This window comes from Cuculus canorus, chromosome 25 (assembly GCF_017976375.1).
Source record: "Cuculus canorus isolate bCucCan1 chromosome 25, bCucCan1.pri, whole genome shotgun sequence".
In the NCBI taxonomy this organism is placed as follows: Eukaryota; Metazoa; Chordata; class Aves; order Cuculiformes; family Cuculidae; genus Cuculus; species Cuculus canorus.
This window is the reverse complement of record NC_071425.1, coordinates 1,005,746-1,031,315: the sequence shown is the minus strand read 5'-3', so window position 1 is coordinate 1,031,315 and position 25,570 is coordinate 1,005,746. Positions and strand designations below refer to the sequence as shown.

The window sequence follows — 25,570 nt, the reverse complement described above, 5'->3', positions numbered from 1 at the left end:
GCTGCCACCAAGCACGCTCAACCACTGGCACCTCTGCAAGGGCGAAACCCCACTTCCCAAGGCACAGCGGGGTCCCTGGTGTCAGCCGGCGGCTCTGGGCATCCCGAGGCTGTTTCCGCTGATCCAAAATTGGGACCTGCCCAACCACCACACCTCGGCATCCTGTCCTCCGAGCACTCCTCCTCTGGAGAAAGTGCTGTGAGAAACAGAGACGGTATTGTGTGATAATTTAGGAAACTGGAATCACTTCCTTTTAAAAGAGGGCAGAAGAGAAGCTGTAATCAAGTTCCACCCCAGCACTTTGTTAACTTACATTTCCTGCATATTGATCCCTCTGCTGGGGAGAATTCGGAGACACAAAGCATTTATGCCCTGGATTTCCATCCTCATGAATAAACAAGCCTTCAGGAGGCGGGTGCATACGTTATCCCAGCCCCCCACACAACTGTAAGTTGCGCATTGATAATTCACGTGTGTTTGACACAACGAACATGCGATTCGCCACGAGAGGAAGCTCCATCCTGGCTCCTGACAGCTGTCACCCCAGCCAGGACCACGTACCCGAAAGCATCGGCGCAAAGGCGCCCGCATACAGAGCCCCCGCTGAAATAATTGACGGGCTGAGGGCATTCTCCACCACAATTAATTTTAAGTGGTGATCCTAAGCCAACGCTCATTTCCACGCACGCTCGCTGTTGTAAAGCCGCTTACTAAAAAATCTAAATAACACCTTGTCGTTAAAGACTTTCCTCAAGGTAGGAAAATAAATCTATTCATCTGATAGTGCACTTTGAAAGCAATACAAAGGAACTTTAATTACGCTTTTTCCCTGTCGGCAACCAGCAAAGAGGGCAGGATATTTGCTTCAGAAAAGCCACATTAATAAGTTATCGGCATTTCCCTGACTTCTAGGCGATTTGAGTTATATCTCCTGTCTGGGCCGCACAGAACTGCTGGGGTTTTACACCACATGTTTCATAACATTTTTGTTTTGCTTAAAAGCTCTTGCGATCAAGGAATTACTTGAGAATCTCATCTTGGAAACCAAATAAACATCCCAGTGGCTGGGCAGAAATCCCCTTCCAAACCACAAACCAAGGCGTGCGACACCCAAAGGCTGAATCCCAAACACACTATTTTGTGTAAAAGCAATTCGTGCTTTCAAAGCCAGCGGTTGAGTCCTGAGGTTGAGTCCTCCATCACAAATAACCACCAGGAATCCGCATCCCCTTTAGAGGCGTGAGCTATAGGGATGGGCTGGACCAAAACATTTTGGCTCCCAATCTGGTTTGTGTCGGGATTACGTCCCAAAACGCGCTAAGGAGCCACCAGGCAGCCCTATCCCTACAAGGTCCAGGCTGCCAGCCTGGATGGGTCTCACTCTCCGGTCCTCCCGCAGTTGGTGCCCATGTGTTACACTTCCTAATGAAGAACTGCTTTTTTTAGGGGGAGATAAGGGGGGAGACGAGACCAGCCACAAGGCGCTCGCAACCACCGCTCTTCCACACACCCTTAGCTCAAAACCAGCCTCAGTCCAACTTCCAGATGTCTCTGTTTGAGTCAAAATGAGCTCAAAACAGGTACCCACAAACCTGCGGGCTGGCCTTGCCCTCAGGACTGGCACCGTGCTTGAGGCCCAGGAAACGGGAGTGCAGCCGCGAGGCAGAGAGGATTTCAGAAGCAATTACTTGTGCTACAATTCGCTGTAGCTCCAAAATCCCAACTGAGAACAAGAAGCCACTTTGGGTTGGGGTTTTTTTTGCTTGTTTGTTTTAAATGAAAGCTGAAAACCTTGGTAGCGTTCCTCCCACTGCCGCTTGATCTCCACAAAGGCCTCTCCTATATAATTCATGCATCTATTTTCGGCAGCCCGCAAGCCACCCATCTTCCTCCTCTCCACCCCAAACAAATAATCCTTAATACGGAGGGGAACCGAGTTGCTGTGTGTAAAGCACAGCCAAACCTTTTGACCAGCCGGAGCTCCCTTCCAGGAACTCATTTGCACAACGCCAGAGACGTTATCACGCCAGGCTTGAAAGCGCTAATGTTTTGGTGCGTTTCCATTCAGAAAATGATAAATCAAAGAACACGAGCTCTGTGGCTTTCAGGGAGGTGATTTCTTTACAAATTCTCGTAGAGTATAAGTAGATATTCTTTAGAAATATGTTTTCTTACACACAGATTTGTGCTCGTTCTCCTCCCCTTGGCAAAACTCACACTGAACTGGTAGAACCTACTCGAGGCCATGGCAAGGAATGAGGAGAAATAACCGACCTCTGCTTTAACCTCTGGGCTCCTTCGGATGATGCCGGGGATGGGTAAGGAAAGGAGCCAGGTCACCCCTGGCAGCAATCGCACTCACCGCAAACCCCTGCCCCAAATGTTTACTGTGCTAGTTCATAAGCCTTAAAAGTCCATCAAGAGCAAGTTTCTAATAACCTCGTCAAAACAGCAAAAGCCATTTCGGAGCACCGAGGAGGCAGAGGTAATTGCTGCTAATGGCATTAGAAAAGAAAAATGTAAAGCTTTCAACTCCAGCACAAGAAGTATCTCCACTCATCTGCGGGCATCCAGGGTTTGATCTGTAGACACTCTCGAACTCAGCGTTTCTGAAACAGGTTCTTAGCCTGGATCTCATTTCACGCATTTTCTCATCACCCCTGAAATTTGGGCAGCGGCTCCTTCGGGCACAGCTGAGCGCTCCGGGCCACTGCCCTGCCTGCACCCGTCACTCAGCACCACAGCACATCCCAGCGCGGCGGACACGGGGCTGTCGGCGAGGCAGAAACCAGCAATTCCCATTTTTGGTTTGGAAAAACCAAAATTCAGGATTACTGAAGCCACGCGGGGGCTTAATTCAAGCCCACACTGAGCTGCCGAAGCTTCCGCGGTGGGAAGAAGGAATTCGCGGAAAATATTCGGTTACGAGGTTGGGGATTTGGGGAGGCGGGGGGGCGTTTGTTGGTCCTGGGAGTTTTAAGGATAAAAGTAACAAAAAAAGGGGAAAGCGCCCAACACGGGAGCTGCGGCTGCGCTGCCGCCCCGAACCACACGGGGGCGCTGCAGAACTCCGCTGCGCCAACACCGCTGCCCCCCCCCACACTGTGCAGCCCCCCCCCGCACTGTGCACCCTCTGCAGCCCCCCCACACCGTGCAGCCCCCACACACTGTGCACCCTGTGCAGCCCCCCAACTGTGCAGCCCCTCCCCACTGTACAGCCCCCCACACCGTGCAGCCCCCACACACTGTGCAGCCCTGCACCCCACACACACTCTGCACCCACTGCACCGCCCCGCACCCCCCAGAACATTGTGCATTCCCCTGCACCCCCTTCCCCACACCCTGTGAACCCCCCCATACCTCCTTGCACACTCTACGCCCCCCCGCGCTCCCCTCCCCGCACCCTGTACCTCCCCAGCAATAATACCAACCCACACCCCCTCCCTGCCCCCTCCGCACATTGTGCACCCCCCTTTTCCCCGCCCCGCACCCCTCTGCACACCGTGCATCCCCTGCACACACACAGTACAGCCCTGACACCCCCTCCTTGCATACTGTGCGCCCCCCCGCAGCCCCTCCTGGACATTGCCCACTGACACCTCCCAGCACCCATCCTGCACACCACCAGCACCTCCAAGGTTCACCCACCTGGACACCCACTCCCGCATCACCCACCCGATCTGCCCCCTCCCGCACCCCGCGTGCCCGCACTGTGCAGCGCACCTCCTCACACACCTATATTCACACCCCACACATTCCCTTCCCCATCCCCAGCTCCTCCAGGTGCCACTGGAAACGTTCCCACAGGCCGGATTTTCAAAGCAATTCAGTCCATGTTTAGGAAGTCATTCCTTAGAGTTTCGAAACTTGTAGGAAGCACCGGGGAAATAAAAGCAGAAGCTGTAGGTGTAGAAGTGAGGACCTCCTAAAAGCAGGGGCGCATCTGTCGTTCCGAACGCGAGAAAGGATTTGGTGCTCAAAAATACCACCAAGAGAGAAAACGGGACACACTCGAAGAGTGGGACTCAAGCTGTCCCACACAGCTGGAGTCTGCCAGGGACCAGGGCAGAAACTCCCAAAAGATGTTTACAGCCCTCTCCCCTGGAGTCGCGAGCCGGCTCACCAGCATCATCACAGAGCCACAAAGTGGTTTGGGTTGGAAGTGACCTCAAAGCCCATCCAGTTCTAAGCCCTGCCATGGGCAGGGACACCTCCCGCTGGATCTGGGCGCTCAAAGCTCCATCCAACCCGGCCTTGAACACTTCCAGGGATGGGGCAGCCACCACTGCTCTGGGCAGCCTGGGAAGATCAGTTGGAACTGGATGGGCTTTGAGATCTCTTCCAACCCAAAGCATTCCGTAACTCCATGATGTATTGTTGCTTGTGTTGCTGTGACTGACAGCAGCACAGCCGACAGCCCGGCGTGGGGCAGAGGCTACAGGGTCCCTCGCCCCTCAGCTCCATATGATCTTGCCATGACATGGAGCGAATCATTTGAATCTTGGCTCAGCATCCCTCAGCAAGAGCTCTAACGCTTTGGAATGATCATGGAAGCACCGCTCTGGAGCCAAGGGAAACCCCGACTGCTTAAGCAACAGCCAGAAGCACTGGATATTAAAGACGCACAACCCCTACCCCTTAGGACTCGGTGGTATCTGCCTTGTGCTCCAGTAAAACTAAATGAACAAACACCAGCAAATTAAGTGATCCACCAGATTAAGAGACAGAACATTTTTGAAGTCTTCAAGTGGTCTGGACAGAGTCCATTACCTGCAAAGTGTCTCCTAAGAAATACTTATCATTCTAACAGTACTGAGCACTTCCACAGCACTTCCCAGCCTTCCAGCCCTGTACAAACATTACCTTCCTAATCACTCATTAGGGACGATCTGATAGAGCAGGGCCATGCCTCATTGAGTAAAGTCATCCCCAATCCTCTCAGCCCTTCTCTCTCCCTCCAGAGACGACTCTGAAGGTTCTCCAATTCCCACAAGAAGTTCAGAGCAAGCAAGGAAAAGGTGGCTCAAAATGGACAGAGGTGGCATTCCCCCACCTCCAAACTCCTTTGGTTTCGTAGCAAGGAGAGGCAGATGCGAGCATCACCCCAACCAGAGACCTGCTGCCAGTAAAAAGAGAATCACTGGGCCTTCACCTTCTATAGAGAAAACGTAAGCACAAGAAAACAAGCAGGCAAAAAAATCCTCAAATAAACAAAAATCTGATCGAAGTCATCACAGAAATCCAAAAACTCAGAGGAAATCATAACTCTGCTCCAAACCCGTCCCACAGGCAGACACCCACAAACATTCCTTACGGTGATGCCCCTGGAAACCATGGCAGGGAATGGAAAATGGCCCAAAATCCTGTGTTCAGCTCTTTTTCTCTTTAATGTTACTGTTTGAGACTACCGACAGCCTGCATCTCATCAGCCAAAATTGCTCCACTTTCATCCCAAGCGAACACACACAGTCAAGCCCATGATTTGCTGTTACTCGGCACTCGTAGTTTCCAAGAACTAACACTTCATTTTAATGTAGCCGCTCTCCATGCCAGCCTTCCCTCCCCCTCTTTTTGTAGTATGTAATTTCTCTGTGTTATCAATCTCCTCGCCGTTCACTCCTTTGGGCACCCTTCCATCGAGGCTGGCATTTCATCTGTGTCTGAAAACTTCCAGCGGTGCCAAGTGTTTGCATACCTTGCAAGTGTTATGTCAAACTCTGCCCCGCAGAGCTGCCAAAAACCACCACTCAGAGTTAGCAAAGCAAATACCTCCTCAGACAAGCTTAATAAACACGCAAGGAGAAACCCTAGACTTCATAAAGACATCGCCCGCTTGACGAGGCCAAGCTTGAGGTCCTCAGCACCCTTTCATGTCCCATTTAGGCCAACATCCATTATCCTTGTCACACGTTCTCCATCTGCGCTCTGCGTAAGTGCATCGTATCTGAGCACACGGATTATTTAAAATAACCAATCCCAAGCTCCACGCCTCTTTTAATGCTGCAGTTACTATCAGATCAACCTTGTCTCTAATCAGTCTAAATGAAGCCATTTATTTTACAGCAGGAATCAACACGTACAGCCAATATATCAAGCGTTCTGCACCATGTGAAGAAGTTAACTTTGGTGCCCATGAACTCTTATGGCCTCATCCCAAATAAATCCTCATTTCTTTGTATCCTTGACTGATGACTACCAACAGAGAAGACGAGGGATGGGAGCAGAGAAAATGAAAGAGGAACGACAAGGCATGGGGGAAAAGTGCAAGGGAAGTGAAAGAGGAGGAGGAAACAAGATCTGTGGGGAGCGGGAGATTGAGAATCTGAGACCAAAGCAGTCAAGCTTTCACTAGGGCCCAAAGATAACCCCTGAGAAGATCAGAGCAATCACAGCTCTGTAGGCTGCAGTTTCAACAGCAGATCACAAATCCACCACTTCTAAACCAACGGTCACAAGCAGATGTGAGCATGGCAGCAACTCTTAACCCAGAAAGCCCCCAGCTGATGTTTAATGCTTCGGAAGGCGCCCTTGGTCTCAGACGCAAGCTCTCATCCACTGCTCAGCTAGAAGCCCTTCTACACTTGCAAGCACTAGAAGATCCTCAAGCACTAAGAAGTCCCCAAAACACCTCTCCAAATCAAGGCAATTTAAAGAGGTATAATCTTCAAAAGGGGTGGGAAGGACAGGATCTGAGAAGACACAGACTCTTTACAGTAAGAGAAATGCACCCAGATGTCACACGTTAACTTCGGGAAACGCAAGCCACTAGGCTGAATTCTGCTCTTTCCATCACTGTTGCAAATCCAAAATAGAACAACCAACTCGTTTGTACCAAGACAATCCAGAAATACATTTAACTTCAGCAGCGCTAAATTAAAAAGTCAGGACTGCCTGAACTTCTCAGGGTCATTGACAAAACAGGTACGAGCCAACAAAAAAAAAAATATTTTCTGCGTTATGAGATGGATGACAGACACCAAAGAAGTCATACTAGATCACACTCTTCTTTCTATCTTCTTCAACCAAGAACTTCAAAAAGCATCAGTGACTTACCGTCATCCTGGAGGTCCGATGGAAGTGAAGCATCAGATGCCATGGAAGGAGCCAAACTCCAACTCTGATTTTCATCAGAACTGTCCTGTCCAAAGATAGCATCATGTTGATCCTCTCCTAGAAAGGAGAGCACGACTTTAGCGAAGAGAACACGTTTCTAAATTCAAATCTTATTGCCTACAGTGTAAGATGTGTTTCCTCCTGGTTCCCACCTTCCACTGACGTTGTCTACAAAACCCAAACCCACTTTCGTGTGATTAAGGCCAGACTTCTCATTTAGGGGCAAGGCAGCACATTCCTGCTGCAAGAACACTTGTGCTGGATACATACAGATTTCACACCTGGAGGACATCCAAGGATGAGGCTGGAAACACCGGCCACACTGAGGCCACACTACCACAGCTACATCCAACTCCTTGTTCTCGCCCTCAGTTCATGACCTCTGCATAAATCATCTACCTGTGAAATGAAGGACTCTACCTGCTTCACTAGAACGAAGAATCTTCCTTTATGGTAGGAAAAAAACCTTCGAGATCCTCAATTGAAGGATGGTAGGGGAATAAAGATTGACTCTCTTAACAGAGCACTGTGTCTGTGTACAGAGGCAGGAGCTCTTCCCTCCCCATACTCAACATTGCATCAAATCTCTCTGGAGGCAGACATTTCGCTGGGGAATTTGCGACCAAGATTGGATTTTATGCAGAAGGTACTTAGACACCACAGTGACAGATGTTAATATCAACCTTTAATATCAATGGAAGGCAGCTGGCCTACCTGTAGAAGAAAATACTGCTCAGCCCAAACAAAGCAAACCCCAAAAAGTGGTCTTTCAAGCTTTTCCCTTACATTTCCTGAACACACATACACAACCCAGGCTGCTGATAAGAGAGGCAAAGACAGCTGCTTATTCATTCAACACACAACAAACAGCAAGAAAGGTGAGTTTTCAGCTGATGCTGATTGTGTTCACACACTAAAGCCAAGTTTTAGCTCAGCAAACAGAGGAGCTGTGCCCCAGGGTTTAAATCAAGCGCTGATGAAAGGGTACCAAGGCCTGGAACGGAGGGTTACGTGCTCTTCCTTCCACTGAGAAACGCAGTGGAGACGCCGTTGAGTCTCCAGCTGCAGAAAGACACGACACAACATTTTCAATAGGTTTAACTTTCAGCATCCCAGGTTGCAACCTTCCCTCTCTTGCTCTGAGCACGAAGCTCTCCGAGACTCCACGGTCCCACAGTCAAGGGTACATTTTCAAGAAAACTTCAACTCTTCACCAAAAAGGAACAATGTGGCTGTGAAGAACACAACGCACACAGGATTGTCCTCTCACAGAGCAGTTCTTTGGAAAACAAAGCACACCAGGTGCCAGACACCACAACGGCGTTGCTGATGCTATAAGCTCAAAGGTCTTAAAAAAAAAAAACCACAATGGAGATTTGACTTTGCAATTTAACAGAGGCGTATGGAGTTAATGACAGGACAGAGGGGGCCCTGGCCACCCACCCTTTAAGCCATTACAACTTTCCTAACAGGGGAAGAGGCCAAGGAGTAATCAAATCCTCTCCCAGCTCTATGGTCTATGCTTCCAGCAACCATCCCAGCACACAGTGTGGAACATTGGATTCAGGAGAAAAAGGAAATTCAAGAAAACAGCTTTCCTCCTTTTGGGAGGCACATTATTCAGCATCCGCCTTACTGATCTCTCCTGCCAAGAAGAAAGCTGTGGTCCCCGGCCCAAAAGAGCGGGCTCTGATCCCTCCTGCGGGATCAGACATCAGGAGAGCTGGTACTGCAGTTGTCTTCCACCCACGGATTACTCCTCAGTCACGATGAGGAAACAAAGCATGTTCCTCTATGCTACAACAAACTGAAACTCATGCGTGCACCCCTGTGAGGAAAAAAACAACAACTAGGGGTTAAAAAGCAGAGCCTGAATCCCCCTCGCTCCACTGGGCAGACTCCGGGAAGCGGAGAGCATCCGTGAGCGCACCACTGCCCGCCTGACCTTGGAGAAGTCATTTCAGTGCTCTGCTCGGTTGTGTGTGACAAGGTGATGTTTCTTCCTTATTTTACTGGAGAGTTTCGAGATCCTCAAATAAAAAGGCTCTAAAAAGCCTCTATAAAACCCAGCTACCAAACAGCAACTCCGCGTTGTAGGAAAACACGGCGTTCATCCTAATGAGGAGCCGTTCTCCGTGCCGTGCCGCAGCGCAGCGGGCGCCACTATCCGCAGCGATGCGAAGATGCCAGCGTTCTAAGACACTTTCCATAAGCTCGTTCAGCCCCTTAAAAGGAACATTTTCTTCCGACTGAACCACATGGTATCAATCCCGGCGTTTCAAACACACAAGGTACCAGGTGGTCCCTTATAACGAGATACAGGTGCAGGATTATGGTGATAACGAGCAAACTGTTTCCAGTTTCCGCCTCGCAGGAGGCAGCGCGGGGACGCACGGCTCACGCCTCGCTGCACGCCTGCACTAAACCATTTGGAACCAGAACACGGGCCCAGTCAGGAAAGTCACTTGCAAGAATAAGTCACTGGTTTTAATGGCAGGAGAAGCTGGGGACCATGGGGAAGAATCAAGCCACAGGTCTGTGCTGGCAGAACCCTTTCCAGGCATGAAGTATCATATCAGGGCTGTCACCAAAAGTGTGTTCAGTCTCGCCGTGCCCGTGCAAGAGTGGAACCCAGGGTTTCACGTGTTCCTGTGAGCCCCTCCGACTCACACTCGGCTGTGGTGTGTACACACACGCGTCACACCAAGCACAACGGGACTGCAAACTGCGTGAGCAGCTGCAACACAAATCAATACAAAGGCGTTTCGTTTGGTTTTGTATTAGGAATAGATCAGGGAGTGCCGGGATGGGATGAAGGGGAATGGTTTTGAGCTGCAAGAGGAGAGATTGAGATGAGAACTTGGGCAGAAATGTTTCCCTGTGAGGGTGGGGAGGCCCTGGCCCAGGTTGCCCAGAGAAGTGGTGGTGCCCCATCCCTGGAGGGGTTCCAGGCCAGGTTGGATGGGGTTTGGAGCCCCTGATCCAGTGGAAGGTATCTCTGCCCATGGCAGGGGTGGAACTGGATGGGCTTTGAGGTCCCTTCTCACCCAAACCATTATGTGATTCTATGATTTCTATTCCATGATTTTCAAACACAGTTTCAGTACCAAAAATGAACTACAAATGCTCTGCAAGCACAGCTACTTAAAACAAATCCCATTTCCTTTCCATTTGGATTCGCATTACGAGAACTTCTTGTGCTTTAATCCGCTTCTCCATAAAGTTTATGGAGCAGCAACAGCCAGTTGAGTCCAAGCAGAAAAAACAACCAACTTGTCAGGGGCCAGGCTATTGTTCTGAATGAAGAAAAAACTCATTAGCTTTTAATGAAAACACAGGGAATAAAAACCAAATAGCACAGAACCCCAGCAAATAATGACTCTGCACCTGACGCAAAGCTGCTCTATCTTCCTACTCAAATCCTCAGCAAAATTCCCCAACTTATCACTCTTTGGAGCATGAACAAAAGCAAGATTGACTCTAAGGGAAAGAGCAAGAGGTTTCCTGGGCTTACACCTCATCCAGGGGGCTCCCTTGGCACTGTTTGGGTACCGCCGAGTGTGCTCAATACGCGGCTTTCGTGCTTTGTGACAGTTGTGGCAAGAAAAAAAATGAAATTGTGCCATCTTTCAGCTGCCTGACATTTTGCGCAGAAACAGTTTCTTGCACAGCAGCAGAGAGAGGGGCTTGGAGGCATCTGCGTAATCAACAGATATCACGCTTTATGTGCAAACTGCAGAGGGGACAGCTTGTGTCTCTGGTGATGGGGGTGTCCCCAGAAGAGGGGGTGGCAGTTCAGCAGCATCAGGCGGGTCACAGCAGTCACACCAGGTCCTCACAGGACCCAGAGACCTCGCACAGACCCGGCATCAGGCAGAGCCACAGCCTCTGACAAACTCCCTGCATCCGAGGAGAAGAAACTTCCCGAGGAGAGCATGAAAAGAACCCAGTTAAGCATTAACAAGGCTCCGAGTGGGCTGCACACGCAGGACCTACAGGAGAAAGTCAAGCAGGGAATGCGCTGTTGCTTTCTTCTCCGTAACCTCAACAGCACAGACGCTGCTGCCTGAGAGGAAGGGAATGGTCCCAACCCGTCCTTCCTATTTGCTTTGGGGCTTGTGATGCTGGAGGCTAAAAGCACAAGTCCTCCCTCTGCTCTGGCTTCGGTGCAGGGTCTGGCAGAAGACAGGTCCTGGGGCAAACACTGGGAAAACCTCAGCACAGGTTCTGGTTTGGCTGCCGTTCTGCTGTACAGGGTCAGAGCGCATCTCCACGCCTGGCTCCCCTTCTGCAGAGGTGGGAGAGGGACATTTACTCTCTTTGAAGACTAAAACCTCCGATCGAGACCTCAAAAATCAAGTTCCCCAAGACTGAACTTTATTCCACACGTGAACCGGCAAAGAAGTTTTCTTTTCTTTAAGCTGTAGTTTGCCTCTCACAGGGGGAAATAAAAAAGGAGGGAGGAAAAAGCTGAATTAATGCATCCTGGCGCACACAGGAAGAGAAACAATCAGAATAGGTGAAAGGGCTTTGTAGGAGGAAAAAAATTCATCTCCAGTAGCTTGTTAAGGGAACTGCAATTAAGCTTACTTTGCATTCGGTGAAGGGCTTTATCTAGGTACCCAGAGTTTCATTAAGCATCTTTTTAGAGCGTAAGAAAAATCAATACTGAGTGAGTTCCATTTACGCTTTTATGATAAGCTTGTTCATGCCAAAGCGGAAGTAAAATCCCCAACTCGAGTTAATAGTCAAGGAAACGAAGTTCCTGCTTTAAAGTAATGACTCCTTAGCATCACGCTACAAATAAAGGTCTCTGATCCAAATCCCATCTGCCTTCATGCTCGGCAGTGTTAATATCTCTAGATTTTCAGAGACTAATTTAGCAGTAATGCATTTCCCCAAGCAGAGCTGTAAAAGTATTATCAATACTATGGTTTAATATCCCTCACTACAATCACTCGCTGAAATTATGGAGAATCACATGGAAACACATCAACAGAGACGCACCCACACAGTAAGTACTGCTCACATGTAAATAGATTACAGTTTAGCTTCTGTAATGTGGTTAAAGCTCTGTCAACATTGCTATTATAAATTATATACCTTTTTAAACACATTTATGTGCTAGAAAATGTATGATGTTTCTTTTTTTTGAATGCCTTAAAGGCTTCATCGGCTCCTAAGCACCCATTTGGATCTGTGTGGTTAAGACCCCGTGATTAATAGGTGAAGAGCTGAGGTTTGGGTGGATGCAGATTTGCTGCACCTTCTTCATAGCCTATTGACTCCCTTATAGCGCCAGTGCCCAGATAATGTTACGTTTGCCTTAAAATCCCATGTTTCCTATTGCACATCACTGCGATAGACATACATATCCATCCTCTGCTCCCCGAGCTGTACAAATACACCACTATTACTAACAAACTACATGAGAAATATCTTTATCTGCTCCGAGTGTTTATCCTGCTTAATAAATATTTTCTTGGATGCGGAGGTCACGCACAGAAGGAAAATAACTTTGTCCCTGGCTTGCGAGGAGAACAAGGGCACGGTGAGACCAGGACCTGTGTCTGTGTATGCTGTGTTTTATCAGTGGGACAGGTCCACCTCACCCCAACAGGGTCAAAAGTGAAACAAGGGACCTCCTCGCACGCAGAGGAGCCGATTTATCATTGTTTTAGAAACGTCGACCCAAACAGGTCTTGGCTGGCTGACAAGTGAATCCAATCCAAGCCTAATTTCCTTCACTCAGTATCCAGTTTTTTGCTAATTACACGTAGTAAAGCAAATTAATGGTCCACTCAAAACGCCACTTATGTTAAAAACCAACTCGAAAGCAGAAAGCCCTTTGCAGGAGGCTCTCCTGGTGCACATTCTGGGATGCAATGATCCCGTGTGCCCAGCAGGTCGGGCTGCAGCGCGCAGCATCAGCCAGGGATGCAGGCAGGGATGCAGGCAGGGATGCAGGCAGGGATGCAGGCAGGGACCCCGCACCCTGCTGGGGAGGGGAAGGCCAGGGCTTCCCAGGACCCCAGTCCAGCAGGAGAAGCCAGGCCACGCAACAGGAGGCTTTCTAAAGCTTTCTGAGGTGCAAAACCTGCTCCTGTTGTCAGAAGGGGAAATCAAAGCCCTACAAAGTGTCCCAGTATTTGATTGCACCGAAAGAAATTCAGCAGCTCTCGGCTTCAAAAAAACTCAACCCAAAGGGGGCTGAGAAGCTCCAAGCAGGCTGGGGTTAAAATATTTTCTCTCCCTGCCACCGGACAAAGGAACCTCATGATTTTACAAGAGAAAATAAACTGAAAGTTATTAATTCATAGATCTTTAATCTGATGTGCAGGTATTCAAACCAAAGCCTTCCCACAACTGATTGTGGGTTTATTCCCATAAAAGAAAAACAAAGAAGCAACAACAATAGAAGACTCAAGGACTTGAGTCCTGCTAATGCACAAAAAAAGCCACCCCACAAACGACGCTCAAGAAGTTCACAAGTTGCGAGCCCTGCCCAACAGAAGATTTTGGCAGAGCTGCTCAGTCAGACAGCAAAGCTCATTCTCACGAACTCAAAGAGCTGACGAGGCTGGCCGCCCAGATGTCCCCCCCAAACTCATGAAGACACAAAGAAGCTGCTGAGCTCACATTGCATGTCTTCCACTACTCTCTATTTTCTAACCCTCTGTCAGCCCCTTGGGTCACTTCTTAGCTGAGCTCTCTCTCGTCTCCCCTTTTCCCTTCCTTTTCTCACTGTGTGTGCTCTCTCCTTCCCTCCCCCTCGAACTTCCTCCCCTCCGCCTCCTCTCTCGCAATCCTTGGCACCCTTTCAGTAAAGGCGCTGCTATTCTGCCTCTCGAGTGGGCAGCAGCTACGCAGAGCAGCTGCCTGACAGGGGAAGCACAGCCCATCGCAGTCTGGCGACAAACAAGCCTGAAACCCAGCGCAACAGAAGATTCCCACGGGATGTAAACAAGTAAACAAGATTTATTCTCTCTTTTATGACCTGGTAACACATCACTGAAATACAAAGCCCATCCAACGCGAGCAAAGCCAGCCTAAAGCGATCAACAGTTTGCATCGCTGTCCGTTAATAAATTGTTCCTCTTTGAACGGAGAAGGGCTTTATTTAAAGCATGGAGATGCAGAGGAAGATCACAAATCTGTGCTTTGGTTCATCCTCTGAGGTACCAGCTCTGCTAGGAACACAGCAGAACCCCACGCCAGACCCCACGCAATAATTAGCAAACAGCTCGGCAAGCCAAGTCTGCGAGCTAAAAAAAGACGAACATCATCAGTATTAAAGAGGAGCCAACAGGCCAAAGACTTTTGAGCGATGTCCATCGCAGTGTCAGTAGGTTCAGCACATTTTCTTAGCTGAAAGCCTTCCAAGCCAACAAGGAATAAACAGAACCAACCCACGAGGGAGCTGGGGTTTAGCGAGCATATTCCAATGACAAGACACAAGGAGGCTGTCTTGCCCGTATCTACAGCAATTTTCACTGTTCAGAAAAAAATAAGTACAGGCAGAGAATGCAAAGACAGGAATGATCGTCACTCTGGGGGCTGGAGAAGACGCTCATTATGTGTTTATGGTAATGTGAAGAATGATTTTACAGTTGTGGTTCAGGATGGAGTCCAACTAAAGGGCAGAATTACTACTTTGTAGGTGATGTGAACGGCGTTACTGCTCTACAAACCAAAGCAATACAGAATTCAAAAAGGGTGGGGGGAGGGACAGGACTGAAAACTCCAGATCTGAACCAGCTGAAGGCTTGGAAGACCGAAGAGTCGGGACCCAGTGCTGCACTCCCAGCCTTGCTCCTGCTGAGCGAGGACTTTGGACACAGAGGGCACTGGTTTCCCTGCTCCCAGCGAGGCTCTAAGGCACACAAGAGGGCACTCCTTTTCCTAAGGGCCCCAAAACATCACAATGGCCAAACCTGAGGATTTACATCTTTTTTCCCCATTTTTCTGGAGCAGGGAGGTCTATTACCCACTGTGAGAGCCCTCAGGTGATGGTGTACGTGAACACTCTTGTGCTCTATCCCCAATGGGGCAATTTCTTGAACGTTTTTCTGTTCTCCATGAGCACAGAGCAGCGCTCGGGCTGGGTGGTATCCGAGCACATTACAGCAACCCCTGAGATTTCCTTATATAAAGAAAGCTGCAGCTCATTTCTATTAGACAAACAAGTTCAGAAAGCACAGAACGTTCATTTGAAAAGGCTCTCTATCACCAAAGCTGCACATTAGGCAATTTAGACAATCTAATAATTAGAGTATTTTATTAACTGGCCAAAGGGAGAGCAATAGAACTTGTTAATATTTAACTTACTGGGGTTCCCCAAACTGCTGTATATTTAGCGTCTTTACTGACACTTTTATACCTTTTCTTACAACTGGGATGGGTTTCAAAGGACCATGGGTGACTCGGTAACATGAACGCTTTGATTAATGAAGGAGAGATCTCCAAGCAGCACCCAGTAATCCAAACCAGGAAACCTTCCTCAAGTTTGTAAGAAGTTTTAAATCAATGGGCTCGTTTAAAGAGAGTTCAAAGCCCTCCTCATTAACCTCATTCTTCTCAATAAAGTCATGATAGTTTTGACATCAACTCTAGAATAACGCAGCCCAACTGCAAGCGGCTCTTAACTGCTCTTTCAATCCTGTTATGAATTGTGCGAGTTCTTCATTTGCTGGCTCCAAACAGAGATTCTTAAGAGTAAACCCAGTTGTTTGGGATTTTTTTAATCAAATGACATTTATTTTTGGAGGCTCTTCCTTTTTCCTCCCCTCGTTTCTTGCAACAAACACACCCAAAAAGAAGAAATTTCAAGAAATGCAGGAGAGGGCTTTTGTATTTCCTTGTGCCACAGCAACTGGAGTTTCAGTACAGGGCAAACGTCTCCCATTTGATTACTGTGCTCTCACACCCAGCTAAACCTATTTCTACACTCCAGAACCACATTCAAGGTGCTCACTGGAGCAGTCTGGGTCAAGAGACTCTGTCCCAACCCCACCGTGGGACACCTCGGGTGTCAGCACCCTCGAAGTTCCTCCTCTCCTCGGCTGAAGAGCCCTTGGCCTGGACTCCCAGGCTTGCAAAAGATTTCAAAGCATCGTAATAAGAGGGGAGCTTGCTTTCTGGTTTGAACACTCAAAATGCAACAACAACAGTTTCAAAGTTACCCATTCCTCTTGGTTTTCTATGTATATATGCAAATAAAAATGCAAATCCACCTCCTTGCAGCCCCAGAGCACAGATGCCCAACTCCTGCTGCTGACGTCTTTCCAAGCGGCACATTCCACTTCCTCCTATAACCGCTACTCGCCTCCAAAATTTGCACACAATACCTTAGGTAACAGAATAATTTATAAGGCCTTGTAAAAGCAAAGCTGCGCAGCTGCTCCCGGTTTGCAGAACTATGAAACGGGAGGGATTTCAGCGCAAAAACCACTGTTTCTCCACAATGAGTTTACTCAGAATGTAACACACACAGAGGGAGAACTGCACGCTCAGAGCTGCAGGAAGCAAAGCTTCAGCGCTGATAGAGGGAGCTGTCACAAGTGTTGATATTAAAGCTTTTCTTTTTTAAGTTAAAGAACACACGCCCTGTGTGTATATTTGATTTTTCATTAATTAACTCCCTGTTCCACATGCCAACCAAACACATCACAGACCTTCGAAGGCATTCTAACAAAAGTTGTTTTGTTTTCTTTCTGTCTCTGTGTTATGACAGCTCCGGGGTTGTAGCTGGCATCCGTGTTTATAAAGCCGGGGAATTCCACGCATGGCGACAGAATGGATATTTTAACAATATGTTACAAATATTGTCGATCCGATATTTTTTCCCTTGCGTTTCCAAACACATCATAAATCTGGGCTGGGTTTCTGTGCATGAACCCTGCTTACCACTGAGCCGGAGACTCCTGGCAGGAACGCAAAGAGGAGGTTTTATAAATAAAACTTAGTAAAATCACCGTGCACTCCATTAATTCAGGAACACTCGGCCTCGGCTTCAAAGGGGAGCTGTACAGTAAAGACGGCGCTTTTGCTGCTTTAATGATTTGCTACTTGTACTTGTCATAACTACACAAACCAAATATGCAATACCAGGGAGTAGCAGTTCAGGGAAATGCCCAATTCCGTCTCCCAGCCAGCTCCACTTCAGCCCAATTCAATAGAGTTGGGGCTTTATATAGAAAACCTACTCCATAAATCTAACACTTGAGGCCTTTGTACAGCGCCACTTAACGAAAGAAAACTACACGTGTGCCTCGGGTACGTGCGTGCCTCGTGCACTGCTACAACTCCAACCCCAACAGGCAGTGACCCACATGGCATCCAAACCAATTTAAGAGGGACCAATAGAGGTAAAACGATACCCACTTCATCTAAACAGCATATGTTCCCTACAAAGACTTTCCACAGTGTTAGTTATTTAATCCTTTTAGGGAACATAAAGGTTCCCAATTTTGAAGCTATGTTTTCTCCCAGTTTGTCCCTTACCCCACCTCCCTACCAGGCGGTTGAATTCATTGCTCCTGACTTCAGGGAGACGACAATTTCGGGCGTTAAAGCATTAGGAGAAGCTAATCTGGACTCAACTCCTGGACACGCCTGGGGATGCTTTGATACCTTAAGCACATTTCTTGAGCCCCAGTTTGGCTAAATTTCATAAATGGAAACAACTATCCTCATTCTCTCACGTTTTGACAACTTATGAATATTTTAAAAAACGCCGCTATTCAGAGAAAACCACATGGGAGGAATTTTTGATGGAAAAACAGAAGTGTTATCATATGCTCAATGAAATAAATCCAGTTTTATTCATCTATTTGGGGTTGTTTTCTTCAAAATAAAATAAAAAATCATTGCCTACAACTGCATCCACTGTGAGGTTTTTACAGCAGGAATGAGTACGTGGAAACCGTGAGTTCTTCATACAGCGGTAGGAGAAGGGGACACCACCCAGCAGGAGGCCCAGGAACCCCACAGGAGGGACAATTCCTTGCCTGCCCCAGGCTGAAGCCCTTTGCTGGGAGGGCAAAGCCATGTTTTCTCCATCTCCGAAGGTCCGGTTCTTCAAGCGGAGCGCTACAGAGCGACTCGTGCTCCCAAGTATCTCGAAATACTGTACAGACATCAATTATTTAATCTAACTCACTTCTACCAGAGGTCATCTTGTCTTTTCACACTTTCCCATCTTTGCACGCCTTTGGGGTGTGGGAATGGAGAAGCCAAAACATATCAGTGGCAACAGTTTAGTGCCAAGTCCTATCCCAGCAAAGCCAAACTTCCAGTCTTGGCCCAACAGCTCTTACGTAGCCACACAGGCACCTTTTTCTTCTTTAATCGTTCCTTCAGCATTGCTCCCCGTCCCTCCATCCTCTTCCCAATGTGCATCCCTTTCCTCCCATGCAAGGCTGGACTCCCTTGCAGTACCCCGGAACGGCCTCTCGCTGCTCCCTCAGACCATTTGTTTCTTCTAAATCAAAGCTGTTGCAGAACGTTTCCCCTGCGCTGAGTTGTAAGAAGAGATGGAAACAGCAGAGAGGAACTGCGGAAGGGCTACAGCTGAGACAGGTCCCCTCCAGATTTTTCTTTGCCAATTTTCCTTAGCTCTCTCTCCACAAAAGGGGAGGCTGTGAGACAGCAAGGGCATGCATGCGTAGAATATATTGAGTGTATAAAATGCTTCACGTCAGCAGTCAGTCCTCTTCCAAAAGGAAATCTGAGTCACCCTGAGGCTCCGTTCAAAGAGCACCTAAGGGACAGGCAAAAATAATTTGCAGCTACACACTATGGTCAACAGCATCGTTTGGTGCCTGCGAACTGGGCACAGCACCTCATGGTGCATCTGAAGCTCTGTTCAGCTCCATCTCTCTGAAACTGCACTGGACCACAAAACCCATCCCCAGGATGAGACCCACACTCCTGTTTCACAGACATTGCTGCTTGCTGGGAGACATGAAGTGTGATTGCATTAATTTCACCCAGTACTGGAAACCAGCAGGTTGGGAGAGTTGGAATCCCTGAGGTTTTGGTCTTCAGAGGGATTTCAGCACGGCTCCGAGTTCACGGAGCTCAACTGTCTTTACCAGGTATGGTCACAAGCTGTTTACTAGATATTACTAAGCAAATCCCAAACCTTCTTAGAAGCTACCCTTTCTTTCCCTACGTCAGCCTGTTCTTTAAATGCACTGGCAGTGCAGGTACGCAGCTCATTTCTGCCTGCGCTCCTCTTACCAATACATCCAGGCACATAGGAATCATTTTTTCCTTTAAAGCCAAGCCCCCCGCTGTAGTTCTCAGGCTCTTTTCCGTTCAGCGTGCACCATGTTCTCATCACCACCTTTCCTTCCCCCATCACTACATCACAGCCTGGAGCTGATGCTCTCAAGGTGATGCCTGAGCCCAGGTTTTAACTCTCAAGCTGTTTCCTTAATACATTTTTTCTTAGCTCAAGATGACAGGGGCACGTTTGAAAATATCTGCACACCTGAAGACAAGACTCAAACGCTTGTACCAACGTTCCTAGCGGGCATTTAAATGAGCAAAGCATTTCACTTACAAATCCATACACCATTCTACAAACCAACCTTCTTAGTATTACTCAGGCTTCCAACTCTATAAAAGAATAAAGAATATTCCAAAGAATAAAAGCACCCCTCCTCCACCCTTTGAATTGCATGAACTTTCAAAATTTGAAAAAAAAAAATCTCATTTTGAGCCCTTTTATGTGTTCTAATCCTCTCTTACTCTTTTTTTTCTTTTAATTTTGAACACAGCTGTCTGTTGTACTTTCTCAAATGATGCCAGATGCTGGGTTCATCAACCAAACGCATGAAAACAATGGTTTGAAAGCAATTAGAAGCACCGAGGCTGCACCGAGGCTCATATTAAAATGTGATAACACTGTTCTAGTGGGAATTGCAACGCTGCTGCATTTCTGACATTTCTGTGCTGCCAGGCAGCCAGGATGGGCTGGAAGTGGGCCCTGCTCGAGGAGGTAACATACGGGAATTTATTCCTGGAGTAAATGAAGGATTAGCCGCCTTGGAACACTCGCAAGGAATTATATTACGGCCCCAGCACTCATCTTGTTTGAACACTGGCAGATCCTTCCGTCTGCACTTCCCTGGCACAAACATTGATTGAGGAAAAGGACGAACTCGACGAACCACACACTTCAGCTGCACTCAATGCTCTAAATCCAGGACTGGAGCTGAGCCCCACCGAGCCAATACAGAGCCGAAGGAGCTCCAGGTCAGCTCTGAGCAAATCCCTATCCATCAATTTCCCTGAATATGCAGAAGCACCCACTGACACAGCTTATGACCTGCAGGCACCCTGGAAAGTTTAAATCATCACCCGCATTATTGCGGAAATGAAGATCAAAGTCCCGATCAGAATCTCCCAGCTTGTTAACAGACATAACAAGAGATGGTCACGGTCCGGAAAAATTTACAGCCTGGCCATTTGTCTACACCTGGAGGTTGATTCAATTTCAAGTTCGGGTTAACGTGAAGTAATGAGACGGGAGGAAACTTGAAGGTTACCCAACAGTCCTTGCTCCAAAGTCAACGGTTCATGGGAATATTCTGCCCTTTCTGATGGTTTTTTCAGAGACAGAAGTTTCGCAGAAAATCTCCTGCGCTTGCCCAAGACAATGAGTTTACGACAGCACTGCACAGCTTTGTATTATTTGTTCTCAAGGGTAAGGAGAAATGGACCAAGAATGCCAACCCAAGCTCCTGCTAGAGCCCACACTACAGCTTTGCCCCTTTCCACCCCCAAGAACTGCCACACGGCTCATGGAACCACAGAATGCTTTGGGCTGGAAGGGACCTTTACAGGTCATCCAATCCAACTCCCCTGTAAGAACACCTTTAACTCAATCAGGTTGCTCAGAGTCTCATCCAACCTGACCTTGAATGTTTCCAGGGATGCAGCTTCAGTTTAAGCTCTTCTCTTTGTTGACTTTGCATAGAAAACACCACTCACATCCAACACTTCCCTGCTCCCCAAGCTCATAACCAGGAGAAACCACCCCTCCTTCCCCACCAGCTGTACTCACCTCTGAGCAGGAATTCCAAGTGGTACCTAAAAGACCAAAAGAAAAAAAAAAAAAGAGACAGACATAAGCATCCGTTATTTTCTTAATGATTTGTTCCAGCCTGATGAGAAAGTGACAGATGGGAGAATTATGCCAGAAATGCTGCCAGGAATCCAGTGAATGGGCAATGCACACATTGTGCAAGAAGCTTCAAGAGGAATTGTGAATCTTGTGGACACTTCCTGGCCCCTGCGACATCCTCAGCCCAAGTACCCTCCTTCACCAGCCAGACCTCCTTCCCTTCAAGGGTTTAAATGCTCCCAACTTCCTTCCACGAGAACACATCTCTCTCCAAATGCAAAGAATTACAAGACTTTTTGCTTTGCAGCCTTAGAATCCTGCAATGGTTTGGTTTGGAAGGGACCTCAAAGCCCATCCAGTTCCACCCCTGCCATGGGCAGGGACAATTCCCACTGGACCAGTTGCTCCAAGCCCCATCCAACCTGGCCTGGAACCCCTCCAGGGATGGGGCACCACCACTGCTCTGGGCACCCTGTTCCAGGGCCTCCCCACCCTCACAGCAAAACATATCTCCCTAAGGTCTCATCTCAATCTCTCCTCTTTCAGACGAAAACTGTTCCCCCCACCCTCTCCCTGCCCTCCCTGATCCAGAGCCCCTCCCCAGCTTTCCTGGAGCCCCTTTCAGCGCTGGAAGCTGCTCTAAGGTCTCTCCGCAGCCTTCTCTTCTCCAGGCTGAAGAACTCCAACTCTCTCAGCCTGTCCTCGTATAGGAGGTGCTCCAGCCCCTCTGAGCATCTCCATGGCCTCCTCTGGCCTTGCTTCGACAGATCCATACCCTTAATTAACCTCATGTCACACCTTCCCTTCCAGCAGCAGCACAGAGGACGGTACGCACGCTGCCCACTTTTGGCCACTCCAAAAATATCCTCAGTGATTTCTTCCTCTTTCACATTTGAGCGCATCTTGGGTTGACATCCAAGTCATTTTAATAAGGGAATAGCACTCATGAGCTTTGGAAATGGATCAAGGATTGGGGATAGACAACAAAGTGACCCATTCCCAGGCAAGCTGCGTAACAAAGGGCTGCTCTATAGGCATCGGTGGCAAGAATCCAGTACGTAAAAATCCAATCAATTTGTTTCCTCATTAAAAGCTTTCATGAAGAAAATGATTTAACACAAACATTCAAGCTACTGACACAGATTAATTAGAAAACAACACCAGAATTCTGATTAAGGGCATAATATTTATTTGACTTGGTTTGGACAAATAAATAAAGAATGTGCACAGACAGAAAAAAAATCTTCCCTGGTAGAACGGGCTTGGGGTAAAACCAGCCATGTCCTGTTGGAAAGAGCCACACCGCTGTGCTTTGTGGTCAGAAAGGGCTGTGAATTTCTCCAGGCCTTTGGATGCTCCTGGCAGTGGTCCTCATTTTCACACTGAGCTCTTCCCTCTCCATCCTACGAGAGCTCCATCTTATCTCTCCAGCCCAGGGAAGCGACACTGCCTGCCCAGGGTCAGGGAACCATCAGAGCAGCCCCATCCTTTTGTTTCCAATCAGCATTAACTCTGCCTCAATGTTCGCTTTGAGAATTCAAACATTTTTTGACATTTGATCTGCAAAACCTCCCCTCCCCGGGCTCAGCCTCTGCTCCGCGAGCGGAACCTGCGTTCCCCCAAGCCCAGCATCCCCGAGAGCTAAAATACTTTTGTCTCCTGACCAGACGACTGCGAGACAAGGACAGCAAAATCACTTCTTGTTTTGTGAACTTTTGTCTCTTGCGCTTGAGAGGCTGTCCTAATCTCCCCTGAACATGTTTTAGTGATAACATTTACTGCACTAGGACCAAAATGATTTTCTGTCACTTCTCATTCCAGTTCAATAAAAGTATAAGAGCTTTGTTTCTAACCTCTGTCATTTTTAATACAGTAAAATGGTTTAAAAAAATGTAAAATTGAGTTCCAGTTCCTACCGGACCAGTGAGACTGTGTTGGCTTCGCTCTGATCAAATCAAAATGAGGGGAAATACCAAAAAGATGCTTTGCCTTTTTTTTTTTTTTTGGAAAGCATAAGGAAACAGTCAAAAGTTGTAATCTCTTCAGATCAGGATGTGTCTTTAATCTCATGCTTTGATCATTTTCACTCTGGAAAGACTTAGAGAACGAAAGTTAGTTTCAAATGTACATGGGAGTGGGGGAAGGTGGGCTTGTTCTTAGGGAAGACGAAAGAGGAATGATGTAATTCCTTCGTCTGCCACTGCCCGCATGAAAATCTTGAATACATGGACTTATCTTGAGGGCTTAAAAGGCACACATATACAATGCCATAGTATTCACAGTGTATTCTTATCAGCATGAGAGAAAGAAATTCTGTTTCATCCATATCAAAGACAGGGTGAGGGGAAGCAGGACTTCACATCTGTGTCTCCCCATCCTTCCTGCAGGTAACCCCAGCCTGAGTTACACCGCTTTCAGGTGGCCAGAATATTGCTTTTTTATTCCTGCATTACCCAAGAAATGCAATTATTTGGCCCGAATGCCCATTTTTGACAACAACATAGGCAGCAAACAGGGCCAGTTCTAATACGCCTCTAACCGCAAGTCACGTGTGGTTACAGATGGAGAATAAGGCCCATTCGTGGAGCAGAGGAGGAGCAGCTCAGCCAGCAGAAGCACATCAGTCATCCTGGGCCGTTCTCCAAAGCACAGAGCTCGAGGCCAATTCCAATTGTTGTTCCCGGTTAAGACAGTACTGACAAGCCTGTTATGCCTTTAACACGCCCAGTCTCTGGGTAACAGGCATTTACGCATTGTTTTCTTCTGCAGCTTCACATGAGCTTTTCCCTAAGTTACAGCCCAATAATTTCTCACAGCACATAATTATTAATTAAAAAATATTATAATTGCTCCACACGGATCCTCTCTTGAGCCAGACAAGGGAGGTTAGAAACCAGAGGCCAAATCCTTACTGAACCACATCTCTATTTTCATAGAATCATAGAACGGTTTGGGTTAGAAGAGACCTCAAAACCCATCCAGTTGTGCAGGGACACCTCTCACTGGATCAGGGGCTCCAAGCCCCATCCAACCTGGCCTGGAACCCCTCCAGGGATGGGGCATCACCACTACTCTGGGCAACCTGGGCCAGGGGCTCCCCACTCACACCAGGAAACACTTTGGAGGGTTTTTGATTTGGGTTCAGGTTTGATATTTTCTTCCTTAATAAACAACTTTCAGATCTCACAAACAGCAAGAGTAAAGCTTCTTATCTGTTTTCTTAAACAGAAAGTTTGCCAATAGGAGATGTATTTGGTCTCATCTTAGCTGTTCCTTTTAAGCACTCTATTAACAAAGCTCCTGTCCACCAGCTGTGGGTGCAATCCCCCAGGAAAAGAATCGGTTAAGGCAAAGCACAGCAAAGATTTTTCAGCCAAACAGAAAGTCCCAACTTACATCAGACCCCAAGAAATTAGAAGGAGACAGGGAAAACTCTTGTCAAATGATTAAGCAGTTTCAGAAACTGAGCTCACAAAGGAATTCATTGAGATATTTGATGCAATATGGAACGTGAGGAACGAACCCAAAAAAATATCTGATTTCCATTACAAAGGCAAAGATCGAGTGTTGCGCTGCCAATACTGTAACGAAAGACATCCTATAAGCACTTCCCCTGCACGCTTTGCAGCATAACATTCACCTCTCTCACCTCATCGGTGCATATTCTGAGCCAGACAGGAAGAAGCCCCAGATTTGTTCTGTTCAAAACACGAACTGTTTCTCATGATCGTACAGCCTTTGAGGTTTTGCACACAACAAGCAAACAGAGGGGCTCCCTTTTCTGGAAATGTTTATGTTCTTTGCTCCTGAACACCATCCCAGTTCCAATTCATCAGCCTCCCAATAGCAGTGGCTCCAGCTGGACCCAATCAAAATCGCAACTCAGGTCTGCAAGCAGTCCTCAAAGCGTGAATTACCATGAGAAAGAGTAAAAGAAAATGCTCTTGTAACATACAACAGGGAAATTGAGTCACAGAGCAGGTAAGTTTGACAGAAATCATTGTTCCCAACAGGAATGCATTTGTTCTTACAGTCTTGAGCCAGAACTGGTGGTCTGTAAAGACCAGAGCCTTCTACTGCCTCCCACAAAGCCAGGACTTGGTCTTCAAAAGTGAAAAATGCTTCCAGGACTCTCCAGGACTTTGAGCACAGTTTTTACCCCGCAGTGGTTTATTACAGATGCAAGATAAGAAGCCACCCCAAGAGCATCAGTTAGGCACCAGTGAGGTTTGAAAATAAGTTTGCCAGATCCTACCCTTCCCAGCTGTACTATGCAATGGATTCACCTCCAGGAGAGTAAAGTTAGCTTTTTATAGCTCTTTT

General features: G+C 47.7%; 1 protein-coding gene across 6 annotated transcripts in view; it reads right to left on the bottom strand.

Annotated features, from left to right (window-relative positions):
* Positions 1-25,570, bottom strand: part of SKAP1 (src kinase associated phosphoprotein 1) — a 157,760-nt gene that overhangs the window by 118,161 nt on the left and 14,029 nt on the right. For 2 of the 6 annotated variants that reach the window (XM_054088449.1, XM_054088454.1), the window contains exons 3-4: positions 21,188-21,213; positions 7,054-7,170 (exon numbers count right to left, since the gene is read on the bottom strand). The exons of 1 other annotated variant lie outside the window; for it this stretch is intronic. In XM_054088449.1, coding sequence (XP_053944424.1) covers positions 7,054-7,170; positions 21,188-21,213 — 143 coding nt within the window. Of the gene's footprint in view, positions 1-7,053; positions 7,171-21,187; positions 21,214-24,896; positions 24,987-25,570 lie in introns of those variants that run through there. 3 more of the 6 variants (XM_054088450.1, XM_054088451.1, XM_054088452.1) reach the window with 2 other exon arrangements.